General features: G+C 37.1%; 6 protein-coding genes across 6 annotated transcripts; 2 read left to right on the top strand and 4 right to left on the bottom strand.

The window, feature by feature from the left end:
• Positions 1–629: 629 nt before the first annotated feature.
• Positions 630–2,117, top strand: CORC01_00068 (phosphotransferase; the record flags this gene model as incomplete). The annotated part of the gene is made up of 1 exon (XM_022611726.1): positions 630–2,117. The coding sequence occupies one exon, from the start codon at positions 630–632 to the stop codon at positions 2,115–2,117; it is 1,488 nt and encodes a 495-aa protein (XP_022481731.1).
• A 109-nt stretch (positions 2,118–2,226) lies between these two features.
• On the bottom strand, positions 2,227–2,586 carry CORC01_00067 (uncharacterized protein; the record flags this gene model as incomplete). Its single annotated transcript, XM_022611725.1, has 1 exon — positions 2,227–2,586. One exon carries the CDS (start codon positions 2,584–2,586, stop codon positions 2,227–2,229), a length of 360 nt encoding a protein of 119 aa, XP_022481730.1.
• Positions 2,587–4,880: 2,294 nt separating this feature from the next.
• On the bottom strand, positions 4,881–8,447 carry CORC01_00066 (glutamate decarboxylase; the record flags this gene model as incomplete). The annotated part of the gene is made up of 7 exons (XM_022611724.1): positions 4,881–5,296; positions 5,369–5,555; positions 5,670–5,776; positions 5,854–6,368; positions 7,330–7,674; positions 7,735–7,794; positions 7,849–8,447. 7 exons carry the CDS (start codon positions 8,445–8,447, stop codon positions 4,881–4,883), a joined length of 2,229 nt encoding a protein of 742 aa, XP_022481729.1.
• A 2,088-nt stretch (positions 8,448–10,535) lies between these two features.
• CORC01_00065 (major facilitator superfamily transporter) lies at positions 10,536–11,966 on the top strand (the record flags this gene model as incomplete). The annotated part of the gene is made up of 3 exons (XM_022611723.1): positions 10,536–11,127; positions 11,194–11,393; positions 11,454–11,966. 3 exons carry the CDS (start codon positions 10,536–10,538, stop codon positions 11,964–11,966), a joined length of 1,305 nt encoding a protein of 434 aa, XP_022481728.1.
• Positions 11,967–16,885: 4,919 nt separating this feature from the next.
• Positions 16,886–17,029, bottom strand: CORC01_00064 (uncharacterized protein; the record flags this gene model as incomplete). The annotated part of the gene is made up of 1 exon (XM_022611722.1): positions 16,886–17,029. A coding segment is annotated over one exon (144 nt), but the record flags the coding sequence as incomplete, so codon positions are not given.
• Positions 17,030–18,478: 1,449 nt separating this feature from the next.
• CORC01_00063 (uncharacterized protein) lies at positions 18,479–18,694 on the bottom strand (the record flags this gene model as incomplete). Its single annotated transcript, XM_022611721.1, has 1 exon — positions 18,479–18,694. A coding segment is annotated over one exon (216 nt), but the record flags the coding sequence as incomplete, so codon positions are not given.
• Positions 18,695–21,480: the final 2,786 nt, after the last annotated feature.

Genomic DNA, 21,480 nt, shown 5'->3' with positions numbered 1-21,480 from the left:
AACTACTGAAATCTAGGGCAAAGGATGATAAGAGGAAGGACTTTTTGAACCTCTGAACGCGAACACGTATCCTTCTACTTTAAGCTAATGAGGAAGGTCTTAGTCAACAGCCTAAACGATACAATCCCATGCAACCAACATAGACAGCTGGGATCGTATGATATTACTGAGACTATCAGCTGTAGATGGACTATTCCGGAAGAAAAGGTTGTGCACAAGAGACAATACAGGCGGGTGTTATGAAAGAGTGGGGTAGCATGAGGCACTGATTACATGTGATGGTGTGAAATGGACGCATGGACCCTCTGATAAGGTCGCTTTCCCCGCTCACCCCGCGTCATGGAAGGCAAAAGGCCCTTGTTGTAATGCTGACGTTAGCATGCAATTGTGGTCAATACCGCTAGTCCATCTCGGAATTGGTAAGATAAGAATGCTGACAATGCGCGAGGCGTGATTGTGTGGGTGTTGATGGCTGGTGTTCTTCCTGCCCACTCACTGGTTAGATTCTGCCACGCACGATTTTGGGCGGTGAACTGGAGTATCCACACAGTCTTAATCCTCTGGTTCTCACTCGCCGTTTGTTTTCATCTCCACCGACGAGGTTGGTTCACCACGTCCCGAAGTTCGGCATGGAGACCCGCCAAGACCCTGACAATCTCGCATGGGATCGCAGCGATGCACTATGGGAGGAAGCAACGAAGAAAGCTCGACGCTCATCGCAGTGTCGGAAAATCGAATCGCTGGTTACAGAGGTGTTGGCAAAGCCTGCCACCTTCGTAACTCCATTGGTCTTTGGTGGTTTCAACATCTTGTACCCGTTTCACTTTGAAGGGACTCCCACGAAGATTCTTCTACGAATGCCCTGTCCCGGCCAAACAATTTTCCCTGAAGAGAAGATGCTCGCAGAGGTAGCGACAGCAGGCTTTGTCGCCTCTCATACCGATATCACAGTCCCAACAATTCTTCACCACGGCACCGCGACAGGTATTGGTCCGTACATGATCATCGAAGACCTCGGAACTCGAAAAACCTTGAGTCAGGCCATGCAGGCTCCCTGCCAGACCTTCGAGGACACATTTGTATTGAACCTGGATCTCTCGAACAGCAAACTCAAAAGGCTCTACATCCCAATGGCACGATACCTTTTGCAGCTCGCACAGCCTACGTTCCCACGCATTGGAGCCCTAGCTGAGACAAGACCGGGACTCTTTTGCGTGGCAGGGAGACCGATCACTCTTACGATGAGAAACATGGTCCACCTCTCGAACATTCCCGAGGCAATATTTCCGCCCAAAGGCACCACTTACGGAACCTCTGATGAGTGGCTCACAGTCCTGGCAGAGATGCAACTCGCAACGCTCATCTTCCAACACAACGATATTGTATCTTCGGCCGACGACTGCAGGAACAAATACGTTGCACGTCAGCTATTTCGCAGGTTAGCTAAAGAAGGTCGACTATCAAAATTTGGATTCGTCGAGGACGATTGGTCTGCGATTAGCAAGGAAACCCGTGCGCGGTTGACGATGCCGGATGCAACGGGCTCCTTCCGTCTTTGGTGTGATGACTTTCGGCCGGGAAATGTTCTCATTAACGATAAGCATGATATTCTGGGTGCTATTGATTGGGAGTTTGCTTATATTGGCCCTACGCAGTTCCTTTTGGACTCGCCGTGGTGGCTGCTGCTCGACTCGCCAGAAACTTGGGAGCGGGGTACTGATGATTGGGCGGTTGTATATGAAAGCCGCCTGATGGTATGGTTATCTGCTATGGAGGAGGTGGAGAAAGATATGGAACCAGGAGCCTTCCTCCTCTCAGCGTATATGCGAGATAGTTGGGAGACCGGACGCTTCTGGCTTGATTACGCAGTAAGGAAGAACCTAGCGTTTGATGCTATCTACTGGAAGTTCCTAGACAGGATGTTCTTCGGAGCGTGTTGCCAGGATGTCCCTGCGGAACAAATGTGGAAGACGAGGGTGCACCTCCTCAGCGCACAGGAACAGTCTGCAATGGAGCTACTAGTGCATATCAAGATGGAAGAATCCAAAGAGAGAGTCTTAGTCCAGTGGGATGGCTCAGAGGCAAGGAAACACTTCCAGTCCTTCTTGTTTGATTAGCTACTTTAGACTGTACTAGAGACAGCCGTTGCTAATGAACGTGCTACAGCCATTACTGCATAGCCCGCGACTAAGTTATTTTTCAACCTCTCCGCAGTTATCTAGAAGTTCATCCAGCGCCTTCTGGCGATCCTTGCCCGGCGTGCATACCACAGGCAAAGGGTATTGTTTGCGCTTTGTTATGTGAGCAGTTGCATCTTCCATAAAGAGGTAGGGCACGTACTAACGACGCCTGGCTTCGAGGTAATGTGTCGTCAGATGGATGGCTAATATAGATCCAAATACGTCCCTTGCGTTCGATAAATTTGTAAACCTTGGCATCGCAATCCTGGAATATCCGATCTGCTTTCTGGAACAACGCCTTCTTCCGGTGAGAAAACAAGGTCCCTTTTCTCTTGCTCTCTTTACGTAGGCGCTCGCTGGGCACCGCTGGGATACTACTTGAGGGTTTGGGGGCGTCCTGATGCATTCTGATTGGTTGACCCTTCTTCGTTTTTTCTTCGATTGGAGGGGATTCTTGCGTCCATTTTAGCACCTCGTCTCACGAGGCAATGCGTCTTCGTGGGGTAGCATCATGTTTAGATGTTTTTTTAGATTTTGGAATTTAGTTTGCGGAAAAGTTCAAGCTACGTCAGTGAGGATGTAAGCGCCGAATAACCGATGGGACCGGGCAGTGCCGGTCCATAAGCGCCGGCCGGCTTACGGCCCCTTCCCCGGCTGCCGGCCACTTCTGGGCGCCTAAAGCCCCATAATTTTCCGCCCAACGCCGGATTCGAGATTGGCGCTGCAAATACCGGCCTTGCCAGTAACCTGGCACCACCAATGTGCGAGTCAAACACTGACAGCAACAGCAATCAGTGTTGGTCCGACTGCTAATAACGCGGAATACGTTCTCTGTCTTTACCGTCATAATGGCAAGTCATTAGTCGCTTGACTGGTAGCACCCCTTAAGGCGACATCCTCCTACTAGTAATCTGGCTGGCTCCTGAGACCCTGTGCTAGTAACCAGACGGTTTCCGGGCCTTAGGGTGCTGAGGTGCTATTCCCGGCAAGGTAGTCGGTGTATCAGGCCGAACCTGCCACTAGGCCATACGCCCAAAAGAGAGGTACCCCTCATTGTGGAGAGGCTTTGTACCGGCATATATGGTTCTGACACGGTGCTTAAGACCGTAGGCTAGTAACTTCGCATTTATTCAAATACAGGCCACAGAGAGGAGATAGCCTATTGCCAATAACCTTAAGGCCCTATGTCTTTCTAAGCCACAGTGTACCTCAGCGCTGTTACCACTAAGGATGGCTACCACCAGACCCCGCTGGTACCAATTAGAGGAATGCTAATGTGCTGTAATTTTTGCTTCACTGAATCGAATGCCGCCCGTGTCACAGCCCAATCAGTCTCTGGTCGCTTTGCTGGCAGCAGCCTGTTCCAGCTGCAGCGCCCCAGCAGCAACCGCAGAGACCTGTCCATGGATGCTTACGCCGCGTCTTCTCCCCCATCGCCACCGTGTGTTGATGAGTTCGTCCCGCCTGGTGATGCGACTGAATTGCTGGCCTGCGAATATGCTCGCGTAGCCTAGCTGGGCAGTGCGCACACTACGACCTGCAAAACCAGGTCGGGCTTAAGAACTATACACCGAGTTACGTCTTGCACATTGCAGTGGGTAGCTTCTGGAAATTGCACTGGGCGGACTAACATTTCCGCTTGCGCCAACGGCAGAGTGGAAGTGGAGGCTACACCCTCACGAGATGTGAACACTGATTCAGCTTTTTGAAAACAGGAACTGGAAAAAAAGACGTGGCAGGGCATGCAGGGGGTAGTGGCGGGGGCGGTATGTGGTGGTGGTGGTGGTGTGCGTCGATTAGCTATCCGGGTGTGCTGGTATCAAAATAGGCTGACCGGTTCGGTACGTACGAACTTTATTCCGTATTTCACGACCCTCGTCGTCTGTTGGAGATGGTGGCATACCTCAACCCTATGAAGTTGAGCGGCCATAGCTAAGGTCTTTAAATTGTTATAAGAGTTTAAGAAAAGTGATAGTTTTATGGAAGTGTCATCGCTGGGTGGCTCGTGAAGGGGGTGTCTGAGTTACTTCCTTGTATTGCCTGTAGTTATGATATTACTCCATTGGCGATTTGCTCCTTTGTCGCGATAGTAATGCGGTCTGGCGAGGTCTCGGCAGCGAAATTCAGTCGGGCTCTCCCGTTTGGGAATGGCCAACGTTCGAGGAAGTACTTTTTGACGTCCATACAGACCGTACAATGCATGCTTCCGACTGGAACGATTGTGTGTCGGAGCTGGCGCGAGCCGGGTCGCTTCTTTATGGATCCTCAGTAATTTTCCAGTGGTGAATGATCACTTTGCGTGCATTGTGTAAGGCGAGGTGTATGATAGAAGGTCAAGACCTGCCAGAGAACGAAGGGTGTTGTCCGCAAAGGATTGGAATAGCCATCGACTGGGTTTCAATTGCACTTAGGAGCTTTAGCTTTCTTGTACTGTTTATGGTTGCATGATGGGGTCAATCGGTTGGGAATAGGAAGCTGGCAAAAACTGGCCGCCAGCCTGATCCAGCGCATCTGCATGGACGGCATGGCATGGTGGCTGGCTGCCAACATGCCAAAACCAACCATAAGCAACACGTGGCCCCCAACGAGAGGTCTCGCTGTGGCCTGTGAAATATACTTTGAGGGTCACCCTTTGTACTGTGAACGGTACAGTACAGCAGCCAAAAATAGCACTCGTTCTTTGCTCATATTCTGACCTCGTCAGCTCCTTGGCTCCACACAATCACCGTCGATCGTATGGCGTCCGGGCAACACCGCAAGGAGGTGCCTCAGGGCGGCACGCAGCTCGTCCGCGAACCGGTCGCATAGCTGCGGCGTGAAGTCGACCCTGCATACGACCCTCAGGAGCGTGATGTCCTGGGCGCCGTCGGCCATGGCGTAAGCCGGCACCAGCCAGCCTCGTTTTTCCAGCTCCGCCGAGAGCGCGTACGAGTCGAAGCGAGGCGCCCACGTCTGATCTAGCCGGAAGGCCACGATGGGCACGCCGCCACACCCTGGCGCCCGGCTCAGGACGAGGAGCCCGAGCGCGCGCAGGTGAGCCGCGAGCCGGGTGGCCACGCGGCCGATGCCCTCGAGGACTCGGCGGTAGCCAGCGCGGCCCAGGCGGACAAACTGGTCTAGATGCGCAAGTCAGCCGAGGGGAAGGGGGAGCGGCACGTCTCGGACGGGAGAGAACGGCGTGGGCTCACAGTACTGCGCGAGGACGTGCGACGAGCCGCGCGAGAAGTTCAGCGTGTACGACTCCTGCGTCCGGCCTAGGTAGGAGAGCTGAAACACGAGGTCGCGGGGGAGATGGGCGGCCGAACGCCCCAGCGCCCATCCCACGCCCGGGTAGACCAGGCCGTACTTGTGGCCGGATACGTTGATGGACACCACCTGAAGCGTGTTCTGTCAGCCGCCTTGCAGAAACAACCCTGGCTTGGAAAGGCTCAAATGGTTTTATCTGTTGCAGCCGGAAGTCTCCAACTCAGGCTCCAGAAAAGGGGCCACAAAGCCCCCGCTGGCGGCGTCGACATGGATCGGAACGTCAAGGCCGCGTTCAATAAGGAGACGATTGAGTTCAGCAACGTCCTCGTATTCGCCAGTATACGTCGTGCCTCTAGCCCTTATTATTAGCAGGTTTCAGGGAGGCACCGCAGATAAGGAATCGCGACTTGCAAGATACAGCATATACCGATGGTGCCCTCATCGACGAGGTCGACCGCCCTTGCCGGATCCAGCACGAACCTGCCGTCGGAGCACAGTACCGAGATGACATCCAAGCCGAAATACTGCCCGGCTTTCGCCCAACAGACATGGGCAGCTGAGGTGATGATGATGTTGGGCCGCACCTTCCCCATCTTGTCATCGCCCGGCCACGCCGTTGAATTTCGTGCCCATCGCTCCCGCAGGGCCAGAACGGCCAGCATGATGGCCTCTGAGCTGCCCACCGTACTCACGCCCACCACCTCGGCGGCCGCGTGCCGAGGCATGTGGTATAGGTCGGCGAGGATGTGAAGACAGCGCTGCTCAATCCGCGCGACGGCCGGATAGGCCCGGGGGTCCACGAGGTTTTTGGCTAGGTTCTCCGTCATCAGACGGGCCACAATGGGTTCCATGTAGGTGGAGTTGAAGGTGGCAAGGTTGAAGTGCGGGCTGTGGTCCTGGTCGAGCTCGTCACGGAGGCAGCGGTAAACTTGATCCGGAGACCTTTGGGCACGGAGCGTTCAGTACCATCATCCGTCTTGATTTACACAGACAAAAGTCTGTTCTGTAGAGAACATACATAGATCCTTCCTCAAGTTTGGCTTCATCAGCAGCGGCTGAGTTACGATTGCGGTCGTCGATATCCCTAGACGCTGGGCGGTATGCGATTGCCCGGGGAATAGAGTTCCAGTCTTTGTGCGATGAACCCGAGAGACATCCATCCTCTTGTGGGTAGTATATGGGATGATCGGCACTCGACCACGGATATTCTCCTGGAAGCTCTGGTATATTTGAAAGTATGGTCGACTGCGAACCATCGGGAGAGTGTAAAGCTAGAAGGGTCATTCTGACTTGGTAAAGATGTTGTGTACTGTAGAAATGGGGAGAAAGCTGAATGTACTTGTTCGGCCCTTTTATGTGGTTGACCATAACCGATGTCGTTGAATCTGGTTAGTCAGCCAGTGCTATCCCTTCGAGTGCGAGAAGACCCTAGAGATCCCGTGGGGAGTAGAGCCAATCAGCACAAAACTGGTCCCTGGATATTATTGTAGATAGGTTATGGTGGAACAACACGGCGTTACGTCCTACCACGGGTTACACTGGACCATCTCCTGGTTCATGGCGGCTTTGAAGACCACCAATAGCGCTTCAACAATGCTGAAGCTCTGCTGACGTGCTCCTTGTGGGGAGGGGAAGGACCTAGACCATCTGGTATTATCCCATCGAGTGCGGCTGGACTGGAGTGCTTTGAGTGCGTAGTCGTATTGTAAACCAATCAATAGACGCGTTTCCTTTCCATTCCTTTTCTTTTCTTTATATATATACAATTCTATGCAGCCTTGGAAAACCAGAACAAGCTTTCCATCATCCCACGTTAGAGGGTAGGTATGAATTTGCTCGAGGTTCCAGCTGTGGGAAATACTCCATGAGATCAGTGTGTTCAGAATACGCCCAAGAGGCGCACTGTTTTGGGTTGGCATTGATATAGAACCTCGACAGCTGTTCGATGGGATGCTCGGCCAGGTCCGTGAATTCATTGGGCCGAGCATGTTCTTTGCTGGTCGTGACGTCTAAAACTAAGCCCCTTGACCCATCCGTGGTCTTGAGCGATTCCCACGTCCTAGGATCCTGGAATGGCCTCGGCGGTGTCCGGAAGAGCCCTGGGCAGTGCAATGCCAGCGCCTGACACAGGCGCGAGTTTGTCCCAAATAGGCTTTCTAGCGTCCATCCATATGCGAGCATGCCATCAACGAACATGTTGCCCGCAGCCTCGTTCAGCTCTTTGACACGCGAAGAGAGATGGGGTAGTCTGGAGTTGTCAGTGGTCAGCCAATCATGTTTTGTAGATGGACGAAGAAAGGCAAGGTACTTGGCCTCGAAGAACTCTATGAAGATATCCACATCTTCTTTTGTGAGAGCCTTCTCCCAGCTATTGCCGTTAGCCCGTCAGAACATGATAGGTCACCAGAGGCGGATCACATACTACCAATTCACTCCGGTGCCCAGCTCAAGCAAAGAAGCAGGCCCACACCTCTCAAGCAGTTTTATGTAGTTCCGGCCGCGTCTCCATTTATTCTTAATCTCGTTGCAGTCCACACGTAGCTGCTGCGCTATGGAGAGCACCGCGACGTTCTGCCGGGTCTGCCCGGGCGCCATAATCAAGTCCTGATCTTTGACAACCTCGATGTCGTGCGCCAGGAAAACCAAGGAGATCCGGCCGGCGCTCTCGAAGCGCTGGCTTTCCTGGTCAATATGCTTGATGCCCGTCAGGAGGCGGGCGATGCGCGTCTGAGCCGGGTCGGCGTCGCTGAAAATGCAGTGGCTGTGTGTTGACCAGAGGTTTCGGTAGAAGGAGGCTGGCTGACGTGGGGCATTCAACACGCCATCCACCACGCGCAGGAGGTTCTGCAGTCGCTTCGGCGTAGGGGCACGATCCTTGAGGAAGAGCAATGGGTCCTGCGACTCCTTCGTAAGACGCGACTGGCCATCATGTCCAACCCAAGTTCCGACAATCCCAACCGGCCCCCCCGCGCCAACGAACGGCTCTGTCGTGTCCTGGACTGATGGTCCCGATCCAGTCATATGGGAGGCTCGGGACTTGGCTTTCGAGCTGGAGAGCAATATGGATATGTTCTCGGCAGACCCGCGAGACAGAAAACTCCGGAATGAGGATAACAATCTCTATCGTCGCCGATGCTTCTCAATGAGGGTGTGCAAAGAGGAAACCGGCATGGCTGGCGCCAGAGTTGATCATTGACATACCTGCGATTGGACAACGTCTGCCGGTGACGAGGCATCTAGCGCCTCGGCTAGGCTGTGTTCACGGAACAAGTCCATTCTTATCATTGTATCGACTGCACAAGCTAGCCATGGCATGCGAATCATCTCGTGCTACGTTGTTTATTTAAATGACCGGCGTGATTAACCCAGTTGACGACGACATATCAAGAGAGGGACGGGCCACCCCACTGACGGGACGATACGTTCGTTTCCGGCTCCCGCCTTCCACTTTTGGTCCCTGCAGAAAGTCCATCGCCCACAATTACAAGCCAAGCGCGACCCAAGCGCTTTTTTGCTCGCAGCTGGAATCAAACCAGCCCCCCCTCTGCGATGGAGAGGAGTTGCCAGACGCACGCCACTGCGCCATGCTGGCGATCACAGCACTGCTTAAGATGACGTTCTGGATTTGTACCGTTGTACTCCGTAATCGAGGAGAAGAGCTACCTAGGTGGGTATTATTTATGTGCCTAGTGTAAGCAGCGTTTTGCCCGTGCGGTCCAAATGCACTTTGTTTTTTGATATGGTACCTGTCCTCGCCGCATTGACTGAAACATTCCAGGGTCACTATGCATGGACTGTTGATGTATGGTCGTCGTCAATATTCGCTGGGCGCATCCTATCCGAGCAAAATAAGTGATGGCAGGCGAGTATTTAAACATGGCCATTGCGGAATATGGACAACGACATGACGACGAAGCAGCAGCATCAGCGATACAGTATCCATATGAAAACAATCTACTATCGGCCTTTCCTCTTTATTTGTTCTTGAACAAGATGTCTCTCTCTCTCTCTCTCTTTCTCTTCTCCCTCGGTCCTCTCTTTCGCCGACAAAAACGGCTTTGCGGGCCGCGCGCTGACCTGTGCCGCAGCCGGCCTTCACTGCATCCCTCGCCCGCAAGGATATCCGCCACGCACTGGACCTTGCCTCGACTTGCGGCGCCCGGCTTCCCGCACTCGAGGTGGTCGACGGCCATCTGACGGCGGTGGAAAGGCTGAAGCACGAAAAGGGCGACTACGTAGGCATCTATGGGATTTTGCGGCAGCACGCGGGGCTTACTTATGAGAACTAATGATCGGCAATCAGTGTATGGTCACTTAGCAGCATGATGAGTGCGGAATACGGATACGGATACATGCTGTTGGTGTGAACAGGCTGATCAATCGGTAGCAGTGATGATGATGGATGCAAGAACTAGGTTAGGCTAAGTGGGCTGGAGGAGACTGGAAGACCCCTGGGGCCGGCTGGCAAGACAGCCGTGGGCACCCCTGGGCACCTGGTGGCGCCCGGGCCCCAACAGTTTGTATAACGCGCAGCGCGGCAGAATTCTGGGCGGTGTGGATACCCCTCCACTCCACTCATCTGGCCAACCTGCGCGCCCGTGCCAGTATTGGATAATCTATCCCTCTGAATATCATCAATTTGACCCCTACCTGACGTAATTATGCTACTCACCCTTGTGAGACCAACACATACATACATAGTTCATTACGCCCCAGCTGAGCTATGCAGGCCTCATGCGGTTATTTACATGGTCTCTATCCGTACCACCGTCTATATCCTTGTCTCCCCAAAGGGATGCATGACTATAGTGATTTTGGCATGGTGACCTGGTCAGCGTGTCTTCCGAAGGGCGTACAGAGTACCACATAATACCTAGGTAGTAGTCTGTACGGCTTCGGTGCTTGACTGCCCAGTGCGGCCCGCTTTTGGTGTCCTAATAGCTATGGCCTTGCCGGGATCTAACCGCCGACGGAGGTCGTTATCTTCACTGCCGACGATGCGTATAATAAGACCATGGCCACCGTTTCCCTAGACCTCCAGCTCGACCAACGGCCTTCTTAACCTATCACCGAGCCTCGTCGCCAGCCTGTAGCACCGTCTTCAGCGCCATGCCCGGATCCCTCCAAGTGAGCGGCGCAGCCGAGCGCCAACTCGCACACCGCGAGAAGGACCACGTCGCCGGCCATCCCATAACAACCCAGGAGCCCACCGATCCCCCCCCGGATGGCGGTTTTCACGCCTGGGCCCAAGTCGTGTCGGGCCACCTCGTCGTCGCCCTGACCTGGGGCTACGCCTCGAGTTTTGGGGTGTTCCAGAGCTACTACGAGACGACGCTTCAGGCGTCGCCCTCGGACATCTCCTGGATCGGCGGCTTCCAGGTCTTCTGCCTGCTCTTCGTCTCCACGCTGTCCGGGCGCGCCACCGACGCCGGCCTCGCCCGGCCCGTCATCGCCCTGGGCGCTGCGCTTCTCGTCCTCGGCACCTTCATGACCAGCCTGGCGACCCAGTACTGGCAGATCTTCCTTGCCCAGGGTCTCTGTATTGGGATTGGCCAGGGCCTGATGTGGCTGCCTAGCGTGACTCTCATTTCGACCTACTTCGTGCGGCGCCGCGTCTTCGCCGTCACTGCCGCCGCCACCGGGACGAGCACCGGAGGCATGATATTTCCTGCCGTGATCCAGCACCTGACCCCCAAAATCGGTATGTTACGAGCTCGACTAGGCCGCGCCCGGGAGGAGCAGCTCTAACCCGACCACCCCCCTTTAGGCTTCCCGTGGGCTGTGCGCTCCATGGCCTTCATCGTACTCGTCATGTCGATTGTTATCGTGGCCCTGATCCGCACCCGGATCCCTGCGCGTAAATCGGGCCCCTTGGTGGAATGGGCCGCATTCCGGGAACCGTCCTACATGCTTTTCACCTTCGGCATCTTTCTTCTATACTGGACCCTCTATTTCGCCTTTTTCTATGTAACTTTGTCCCTCCCCTCCTGTCGTCCAGGCGGAACAGTGGAGCTAACGCCTTGCCAGATCCAAGTCTATGCCGTCGAAGATCTGGGCCTATCGCAGTCTGACGCCGTTAACTTGATCATCGTCATCAACGCCTGCGGGCTGCCAATCCGAGCGCCGTGTGGTTACCTGGCGGACCGCTTCGTCGGGCCGTTGAACTGCCTGATCCCATGGGTCGGGCTCTGCGGCCTTCTCATGTTCTGTTGGGCCGCCGTAGGCACCGTTGCCGGACTGTACGCCTTCGCCGTCTTCTACGGCCTCGCTTCCGCCGCTGCCATGGGCTTGTTCGCCGGCACGGTGCCGTCACTGACCAAGGACCTGGACAAGATTGGCACCCGCGTCGGCATGATCATGACTCTTATGAGCTTGGGTCCCCTCACCGGCCCATCAGTGGCCGGCGTGCTTATCGCGCGGACCGGTGGTCGTTATTGGGCCGCACAGACTTGGGCCGGCGCGTCGCTGTTGTTGAGCACGGCGGCGTTGATTGGGGCGAGACTCTACGCCTCCGGTTTGAAGTTAAAGGTTAAGATGTGACTGTCGGAATCACTTTATATGCGTAGGGAATATACCTCGTAGCAGTAGTACTACTAAAATACGGTAAAAGATCGTTATATATTCTAAAGGATAGATGTGGTGTTCTGGGTGGCTATTTAGGTATAAGATAGCGCCCTGCGGCGCTAACTTTTACCCAGCCGGCCCGGCAGTAGGTGCCGCCGAGTGGGGCTCGCAACACTAGCAGTCTTTTACTACTAGAACTGCCAGCCTATAACAGGCTAAATATATTAAAATGTTACGGTCAGCTATCCGACAGTAGGGTCTGTTAATAAAAGTTAAGGATTGACGTTTAAGAGGGTAATATCGGGACGTAATACTAAGTCGTAAGCTATATTGTAAATCGGTAGTTAAAGGCTAAGATGATTAGTCTTAAATTTAATAAGTATTCGTAATAAGGATAAGCTAAAAGTATTTAAAAATTAATATAAACTTAATTATTAAAGAGCTCTAGAAGTCTAACTATAAGCTAGGCTTAGGTTATATTATATATAAGTCCTAAATAGTTTCCTTATCTTATTATTAATTACTAATTAGGTATTAGTAAGCGCTTAGTAATTATTAATAAGCGTTTAGTAGTTCTTACTAAGCGCTTAGTAGTCTAAACTATTTATTTAGTTTTATTTTATTATTACGTAACCTATACTATAGTTCTTTTATTCCTAATTAAGTCCCTATTATCTCCCGTGATCCTGTAATATAAATATCTTATTTTAACCGCCCGACTCCTAAGTAGGTCGGTTAACTATTATTCTTACGTATAAGTTATAATACAAAATAGTAAAAGTAATAAATAACTACAATAAAGGTTAAAAAGCTTAAAACTATACTCTTTTTCGTATATATAATAATTACTTATAATTACCGCTCTTTTTTACGTAATCCCGCTACCCTAATTAAGACTCCGTCGGCCTAATATTATCCGCGTTTTTTTTTCCCTCGTTATTTTTTAACGACCTATCCTTTTATATATATCGTTATACTTATTACGGCTAGCTAGTCGTAGTGAAGTTTATATTAATAAAAGTCGGGGCTGCGATATTTATAAATAATAATCGTTATAAAAATAGCTTTAGTAAAGCTATTATTTATAAATTATAAAATAAATAAGGCTTTGATAATTAATTATAATTTTATTAAATAAGTTTTTAATAAAAATAGCTAAAAGTGATCGTGAGATTTAATACGAAATTAATTATTAAAAAAATTATAAAAGTTATAGACGTAAGCTTAGCTTAAGTTTATATTATATATAAATCCCGTATATTGTTAAATAATTCCTTTATATTTAAGACCGATATTATAAAATCGGTTTTTTAAAAATAAACCGATTTTTATTTTATTAATTTATATTTAAGGACTATTTATTATTTATTAATCCTTTTTATTATTACGTAACTTTTTTATAATTCTTTTGATTCGTTAAGGTAATATATATATTTTTATTATTTAATTATATATATAGCGAGGTAGCCGCTGTAAAATAGCGGAGTAAGTTTTTAATTTATTATATATATTAAATTGTAATATTAAATCTTTTTTTTAAAAGTCTAGTCTCGTAAACTTATAAATAAATATTTATAGCTTAGGTTAGGGCTTATTAAGTTATTAATTTATTATTTTTTATAATATTAATATTATATTAAATCGTATAAAAAAATTAAGCATTAAAATAAAATTTAAAAAATAAAAATAAAGAATCGTAAATGTTTAATATTTTTAAAATTTATTAAAGCTCGTCCGGTTAATATCATTATATTTTATATTTATTATTTTCGTATTAAAGTTACGTATTTATTTAATAAAAGGTCTTTTTATTATCGGATTTATATAAAAGCGAAGAAGCTTTATAATAAAATATTAATAATATTAATTTATAAATTAACTTTTTATTTTTTATTATATTTATAATCGTTAATAATTATAATTTAAAAACTTAATATTTAATAAAAGAAATAGGATAAAAAAAAAAGAAAGCGGGTAAAGAACTTTTAAAACTTTATAAAGAGTTAGCCCGTTTTTAATTATTAATAACGACTATTATTAATCGTTTATTTTATATTTAAAAGATTTAAAAGTTAATATAGGATTATTAAATTAAGACTTTTTTTTAAAGGATATAAGAAATAGATAAATCCGCTATTTTAAAATCTATATTAAATATATATAAATATAAAATAGTTAAGGAATTATAATTTATATAGGTTTTTAATAATATAAATTAGTCCTTTTTTAAACTTAATAACGAGTTCACATCTTTAAAATTACTAATTCCGTTTTTTAATAATTTTTAAAAAATTACTAAGAGTTTTAAAAATTTATAATAAGTTTTTATATATTATTTTTATATCCATAGTTTTTTTATTTAATAAGATATTCTTATTATTTTTTTTAAATTCGGTAATTAATAATTTATTTAACCTCGTACTCCGGTTTATTAAATTCGATAATAATATAATTTTTTATATATAAACTTTTAAATATTAACTCAAGGAGTAAAATATAAAACATTAAATAGTATTATATTATATTTAAAAGTTTTAATTTAAATTAATTAATAAAACTTTTTTAATAATTTTAAAGGGTTTAAGTTTTTTATAATTTAATTTATTACTTAGTCGCTTCGTTTTAATATTATAGCGAAAAAGGTATACGCTATTTTTTTTTTAAAAATTAATTTATTAATTTTTAATCTATCGGTAACGTATATGCATAGCGAGTCGCTTATTATAACGAGTCGCCTATTTTTAAATACCCTCCTGCTATTTATATAAATTAATTAAGTTATATCGTATGAAATTAATTAGAACTATTTACTAACCTCTTTTTTAAAAGTCTTTTAAACTACTTAATATATTTATATATTATATTTAGTTTTTTTATAATTATTATATTACCGCCCGCGTAATTTAACTTTTTTTATATAAATATCTTTTTAATATATATTTTCGCTTTTAATATTAATAACCCCTTTCTTTATTTAAATTACCTCGGCCTTAATAATATTAAATAAACTTTTAAAACATAGTTATATTTTTTTAGCTTTTTAATATTTATTTAATATCTTATTTATTATATAAAGCCCACGGTACTTAACTTTAATAAAAGCTAGTTTATATATTAACTTATTAATATTTTTAATTTATAAGTTAATAACTTCGTATAAATATATTAATAAGCTATATTAATAACTATAAATCCGTTTCTTAAATAAAATAAAGCTTTATACGACGTTATATATTATAATTAATATTTTTAAATCCTAAGAGCTTTAACTATTTAAACGTAAATTAAATAATATTAGCGTTTTTAATTTAAAATTTAAATAGGAAATAACTATTTTTAAATTAAAAAATATAATTTTAGCTTATTTAAAACCAGCTCGTACGTTTTTTTTATTTATTAAAATAAAAAAAATTATTTTAAAAATAAAAAAAAAGTCGTCCTTAGTAATATACGTAATTTATATTTATATTATCTTTTTAATTTTTTTATTATATAAAACCTTTAACGGGCTAAAATAATTAATATTAAAAAGTTAAAGTTTATATAATAAATAAGGAGGTATATAAAAAATAATAATATTACGCTCTTTATAATAATTATTAAATTTAATTAATTTATAATTATTATAATTATTAAGGATTAAAAGCTATTTAATACTTTTTATATAAAACTTTATATATTTTTTAAAATACTTTAGTTAATTTAAACCGATTTTATTTATAATCTATTTATTTTTATTAAAATAAATACGCTATTCGGGGGGGGATTAATTATTAATATATTACGAAAAAAAAAAATATTTACTTTTTATAATAATATATAGAGGTAACGCCTAGTTATCTATATATATACTTTAAATAATAGAAACCTATTCTTAATTATTAAGCTATTTCGTACGAAACTTTTTATAATAATTAAAAGTTATAATAACTTTTATATATAAAAATATTCTTATTAAAAAGCCCGTCTTATTAAAATTATAAATATTATAATTATATATTCCGTACTTTATAATCGTATTTCGTACGAAGGTAAATTAAGTTTAAATAATTATAAAATCCTTAGTTAATACTTTTTAATAATTAATTCTATATCGAAAACGCGTTTTTAATTATAATTAACGTCGTATAAAGTTTTTTATTTATTATGGTCCGATATGCGTCGTATCGTATTTAATAAAAAGGTAATTAGCTATATTTCGTACGTTATTAAATTATAATAAAAATCTTTAATTACGGTTTCTTTTAAAAAAGTCATTTTTTTAAATTTATATAAATTTTATATTAAAGTAATAAGTTAACGTATCGGTTATAAAGTATTATTTTTAAGATATTATAAATAAAAGCTACTTTTTGTATAAATAAATTTAAGTTTTTTTTAATAACTTAAAATATAAAAATAATACGACTTTTATTTAAAAAAGAATTTATAATCGTATATAAAAAAAAAAAGTTATTAAGATAAAAAGTATAAAAAAAAAGGAAAATAGGCGACTTGTTATAATAGGCGACTCGCTATGCATATACGTTATATTTTTTTATATATTATTATATAAACTTAAGGTTTAAAAAGGCTTTCTTTTAAATTTTCTTAAATTTATTTACGTTTACTACGGCTTTTATAGCCTATAGTCCTTTATATACTTCTTTATATATAATTAATTAAAATCTATAATTAAAATAAAAAAAGGATTTTTTTATATTTTCGCTAATTACGTTATTATATATAAATTAAAATATTAATAATAATAATACCTAATTATTTTAGTCGTAATTTATATAATAGTAGAGGTATATTTTAAAAATCTAATTAATTTTTTTTATTTATTTATTAATTTATAAATAAAAAAAAGTCGATAATTTATAATTTATATCGAGTTATGAAATTAATAATTTTTAAAATTTAGCGGTAAATAACTTATCTTTATTAAAAACTATTCCTTTAAATAAACTATAGTTAATAATAATTATTTTAAAGAAAATATATATTAATTCTTTAATATTACTCGCTTTTTTATATAATATAAAATAAATAAACTTAGTAAATCGGTTAATAATAATTAAAATATTATCGTATTATATATTTATAAATAGTTTTTTAGACTTTAATAATTTAATAATAAAGTCTTAAGAAATTAAGTATTATACTTTTAATAATATTAGTAATAGTCATAGCTTTTTATAAAGTTTATAAAGGCTATTTTTTTTTTATATAAATATCGTAGTTTTTAATAACTTCGGTAATTTTTATTTTTATAATAGATTTATTATAATATTATCGAATTCGTTTTTATATTTTTATAATACCTTAATAACCGTATATTTAAATATTATAAACTTTTATAATAAACTTAAAAATTATCTTTTTAAACAGGTTAATTTTAACTTTTTTAATTATTATAAAAAGTTTTATAATAAATATAAAATTACTATTATCGTTATATTTAAAAATTACTTATATTTTTTTAAAAACTATTATTTTATAATTAAATTGTTTATTAAAAATATTTATTTTATTATTATTTAAACCTTTTTAATAAACGATTCGGAAATTAAATTTAAATAAAAATTCGTTTTATTTAATTTATTATTTATTTAAATTTTTATTTATTATAAAGTTCGTAAGGTTTTTATAATTTATATAAATAATAATTTATATTTAATTTTTAAAAATTATAGTTTTTATTTTTTAAAAATTTTAATTATAATTATTAATTTTTTATTATAGATTTATTAATTTAGTTTTATTTTATAAAAGGCTTTAAAATAAAATATATAAAAATAAAATTTCTTTTATTAATTTTATTATTTTAAAACAGTTTTTATAATAAAGTCCGAAGCGTTAGTCTCGATTTTAAATAATATTTAAAAGTCCGGAATTATAATAATTAATTCTAAAATAATTAAGTCTTTAACTTTATTAAAAACTTTTTTATATTTTTTATTTTAAATAAAAATAGTATTTTTTTTAATTAAATTATTAAAAGGTTTAATAATATTAATATAGTTCTTAAAGAATCGTTAATAAAAATTAATAAATTTTAAAAATAACTATACGTTTTTAATATTAATAAAGATAAGCTAGTTTTTAATTATTATTATTTTAAATATTTATATATAGATTTATTTTAATATAATTATATAACTAAAGAAATCTATTTTTTATATATAAAATTCGTATTTATTAAGCTTAATAAAGAGTTTTATATTTTAAAATTTTTAAAATATTATATAAACGTATTTTTTATATATTTTAAAATTAAAAAAAAGATAAGGATATTATTAAAATAAACGATTATAAAAATATTAATATACTTTTTAAATACGTAATTAATTATTATTTAAAATATAATAGGTATATTAATAAGTTTAAAAAATATAACTAAATACTTATAAAATCTTTTATAAGTTCGAAATTTTATTTTTTATTTATTTTTTTTTAATTTTAATTTAATTAAATACTTTTTTAAAATTTATTATGATAAATTATTAAGCTCTATATAACATTTCTTTAAATTTTATAATAAAAAATAATAAATAATAATTTTTTTTAATAATTTTATTAAGTGTTTTATAATTAATTATAAATCTAAGCTTTTTTTTACTTTTTTTAAATATAAAAAAGATTAGTATTTTTATTAAAAAAGATAATAATTTAATATAACCTTTTTTAAATTTATTATTAATATACTTATCGAGTTCGTTATATTTAAATAAATTTATAAAATATAATAAATAAAACTTAAATTATATTTTCTTTTTAATTTAATTTTTATATTTTAACTATTATATTTTAATAATTTTTTTTTTAAAACGAATAGTTTTATATAAATCCGGTATTTTTTAAATATAATTTAAAATAAGTCCGATTTTTAATCGTCCGTATTAAATATAAATATTTTAATAAGTTTTATTATTTTAATAAAAACGATATATTTAGTTTATTTTTATTTATTAAATATTATATAAAACTCGTTTAAATTTTTTTTTTAAATTGTTTAATAACTAAATCTTTTGAATAATATTAATTAGTTTTTTAATTTATTTATAAATTATATTTTCGTAATTATAAAATTCTTAAAATAATATTAATATTTCCGATCTTTATAATATTATATTTTAATTATTTTAATTAATTATTAATATATATTATAAAATATATAATTTCTTAATTAATATATCCGTCGTTATAATTAATTTTTTTTTATTTTTTGTAAAGTATATAAGTTCGTTTTCTATATTTATAATAATTTATATTTATTCATTATTTTTAATAAAATAAAAGGTTTTTAAACGCTATTATTAATAATAGCGTTTATATCGTATCCGTTTATTTAAAATTTAAATTATAAATATTCTTTATTAAAAAATATTATAAAATATAAAAACTTATTTAGTTTAATTATTTTTTATCGTTTTTTTATAATTAACGTATTTAGTTTTTTAATATTTCGAAGGCTAATACCCGTCCTTTTTTTATAAATTATTTATAATTAATTATTAAATTAAAACGCTTTTATTTTTTAATAAATAAATATAATACGTTAATAATATTATAAATATCGTTTATTTCTTTATTAATAAGTTTTTTTTTTAAAAAATAATTTATAATTTCTAAATATTTTAATATTAAATTATATATTTAAAATATATTAGTTATATAAATAGTTTTTTAAATCTTTAATAAGCTAATCTAATTCTTTTTAAAAGCTTATAAATTCTTATCATTTTAATTATTTATTTAAATCGGTTTCTTTTTTAATAGTAAAATCGTTAATATTAAATAGTATTTTATAATCGATTTTTAATTAAATACGTCGTTAAGTAACGTCGTAAGGTTCGTTCGAGTTATAAAATAATTATTAATTTATTAATTATTTATAATTTAATATATTAATATTATTTAAAAAAGGGTTATAGTATAGTCCCTTAATATTAAATTTTATAAATATATTATCAAGAGTTTCTTTATTTAAATTATCTAATTTAACGCTTTTTTTAAACGTAAAAAAGTTTTATTTTAATTAAAATATATCGTCTTTTGTTATTACTTTAAGCTATTTATTTATTTATTATTATAAAATAATAAAAACCGTTTTTATAATTAAATATTAATATATATAAACATCTATCGTATAATAAGCCTCGTTTAGTTTTTTAATATATTATTAATAACGTTTTTTTAATATTTAAAATCTATAAATTAAATATATAATATTTATTTCTTTATTAATTTTACATTTTAATTAAAAAAAGTTTTCTTTTATTTTAACTTTTAATCGTTTTTAAAATCGTTATTAAAATAAAGCGAGTATTATTTTTATATTTAATTCTTTTTTTTTAATAATTGGCTAATTTTATAATAATTAATTAAAATATAAATATAGTTTTTATTATAATTTTTTATTATTAAAAAGCGCTATTTATAATATTAAATTATTTTATTAAATATTTATTATATTATATAAATAAATTTATTTAAAATCTATATTTTATAAACTAAAATCTTATTTTTTAATTAAAATAAGTCGTTTTTTTTTTAATTACTATCTTTTTTTTTAATTTATTTTTTATTATTATAAAAGTTTACGCTTAGTTAAGAAAATTAATAAGTTATACCTTAACTATTTTATATATTATTAATAATATTTAGATATACTTTTTATTATAGTTTTTAATAGTTTTAAAACGTTAAACTATTTTTTATTTATTTATTATAATAAGGGTTTTATTAAAAGGTTTTTTAAAATATTATTTCAATTATTTTTTATTATTTTAATAAATAAAGTAATTATCGTCGTAATATATAATTTAAAAAGTAATTTATAAAATATTTTTTTAGAAATAATATTAATTTATTTTTTAAAAATAAGTCGTTATTAAATTCGTTTAAGTTATTTATAATTTTTAATTATATATTTTAACTTATTATAATTATAATATTTGAATTTTTTCTTAATAGGATTAGTTTTATTTTGTTATATTAAAGTTTATAAATCCGTTATATTATTTATAAGCGGTAGTTTATTAAGGATTATTATTCTTATTATAATAGTACTTTTAATTAAAATTATATTAAAGTTATTATTAATATTTATATTTTAAGTTAAGTTTTATTATTATTATTTTTTTTTTCTTTTTTTCTTTTTTTATAAAAGCGGTTATCGATTTTAATTATGAGTTTAATATATTAAAAGAAATCGTTTAGTTCGTTAATTTTAATAAATTCGTTTTTAACCTTATCTTTTAATCTTTAATAAAATATAAAAATCTTAATATTATTAATAAAATTAAGTTAAATATTAAAACGTTTAAACTTAACTAAATAGTCTTTTATTAATTTAATTTATTTAAATTATAATATATTATATTTAAATTATTATTTTTTATTTAAATTTTAAAAGAATAATTTAAAAACTTTTTTAAATTTATCGAAATTATAATAAATATTTTATATTTTAATAAAATATTTATTAAAGATTTCGTTTTTA

The sequence above is a fragment of the Colletotrichum orchidophilum genome (assembly GCF_001831195.1).
Source record: "Colletotrichum orchidophilum strain IMI 309357 chromosome Unknown Scaffold_1.1, whole genome shotgun sequence".
In the NCBI taxonomy this organism is placed as follows: Eukaryota; Fungi; Ascomycota; class Sordariomycetes; order Glomerellales; family Glomerellaceae; genus Colletotrichum; species Colletotrichum orchidophilum.
Note: the sequence above shows the minus strand (reverse complement) of the source record. Positions and strands in the feature narration are given on the sequence as shown.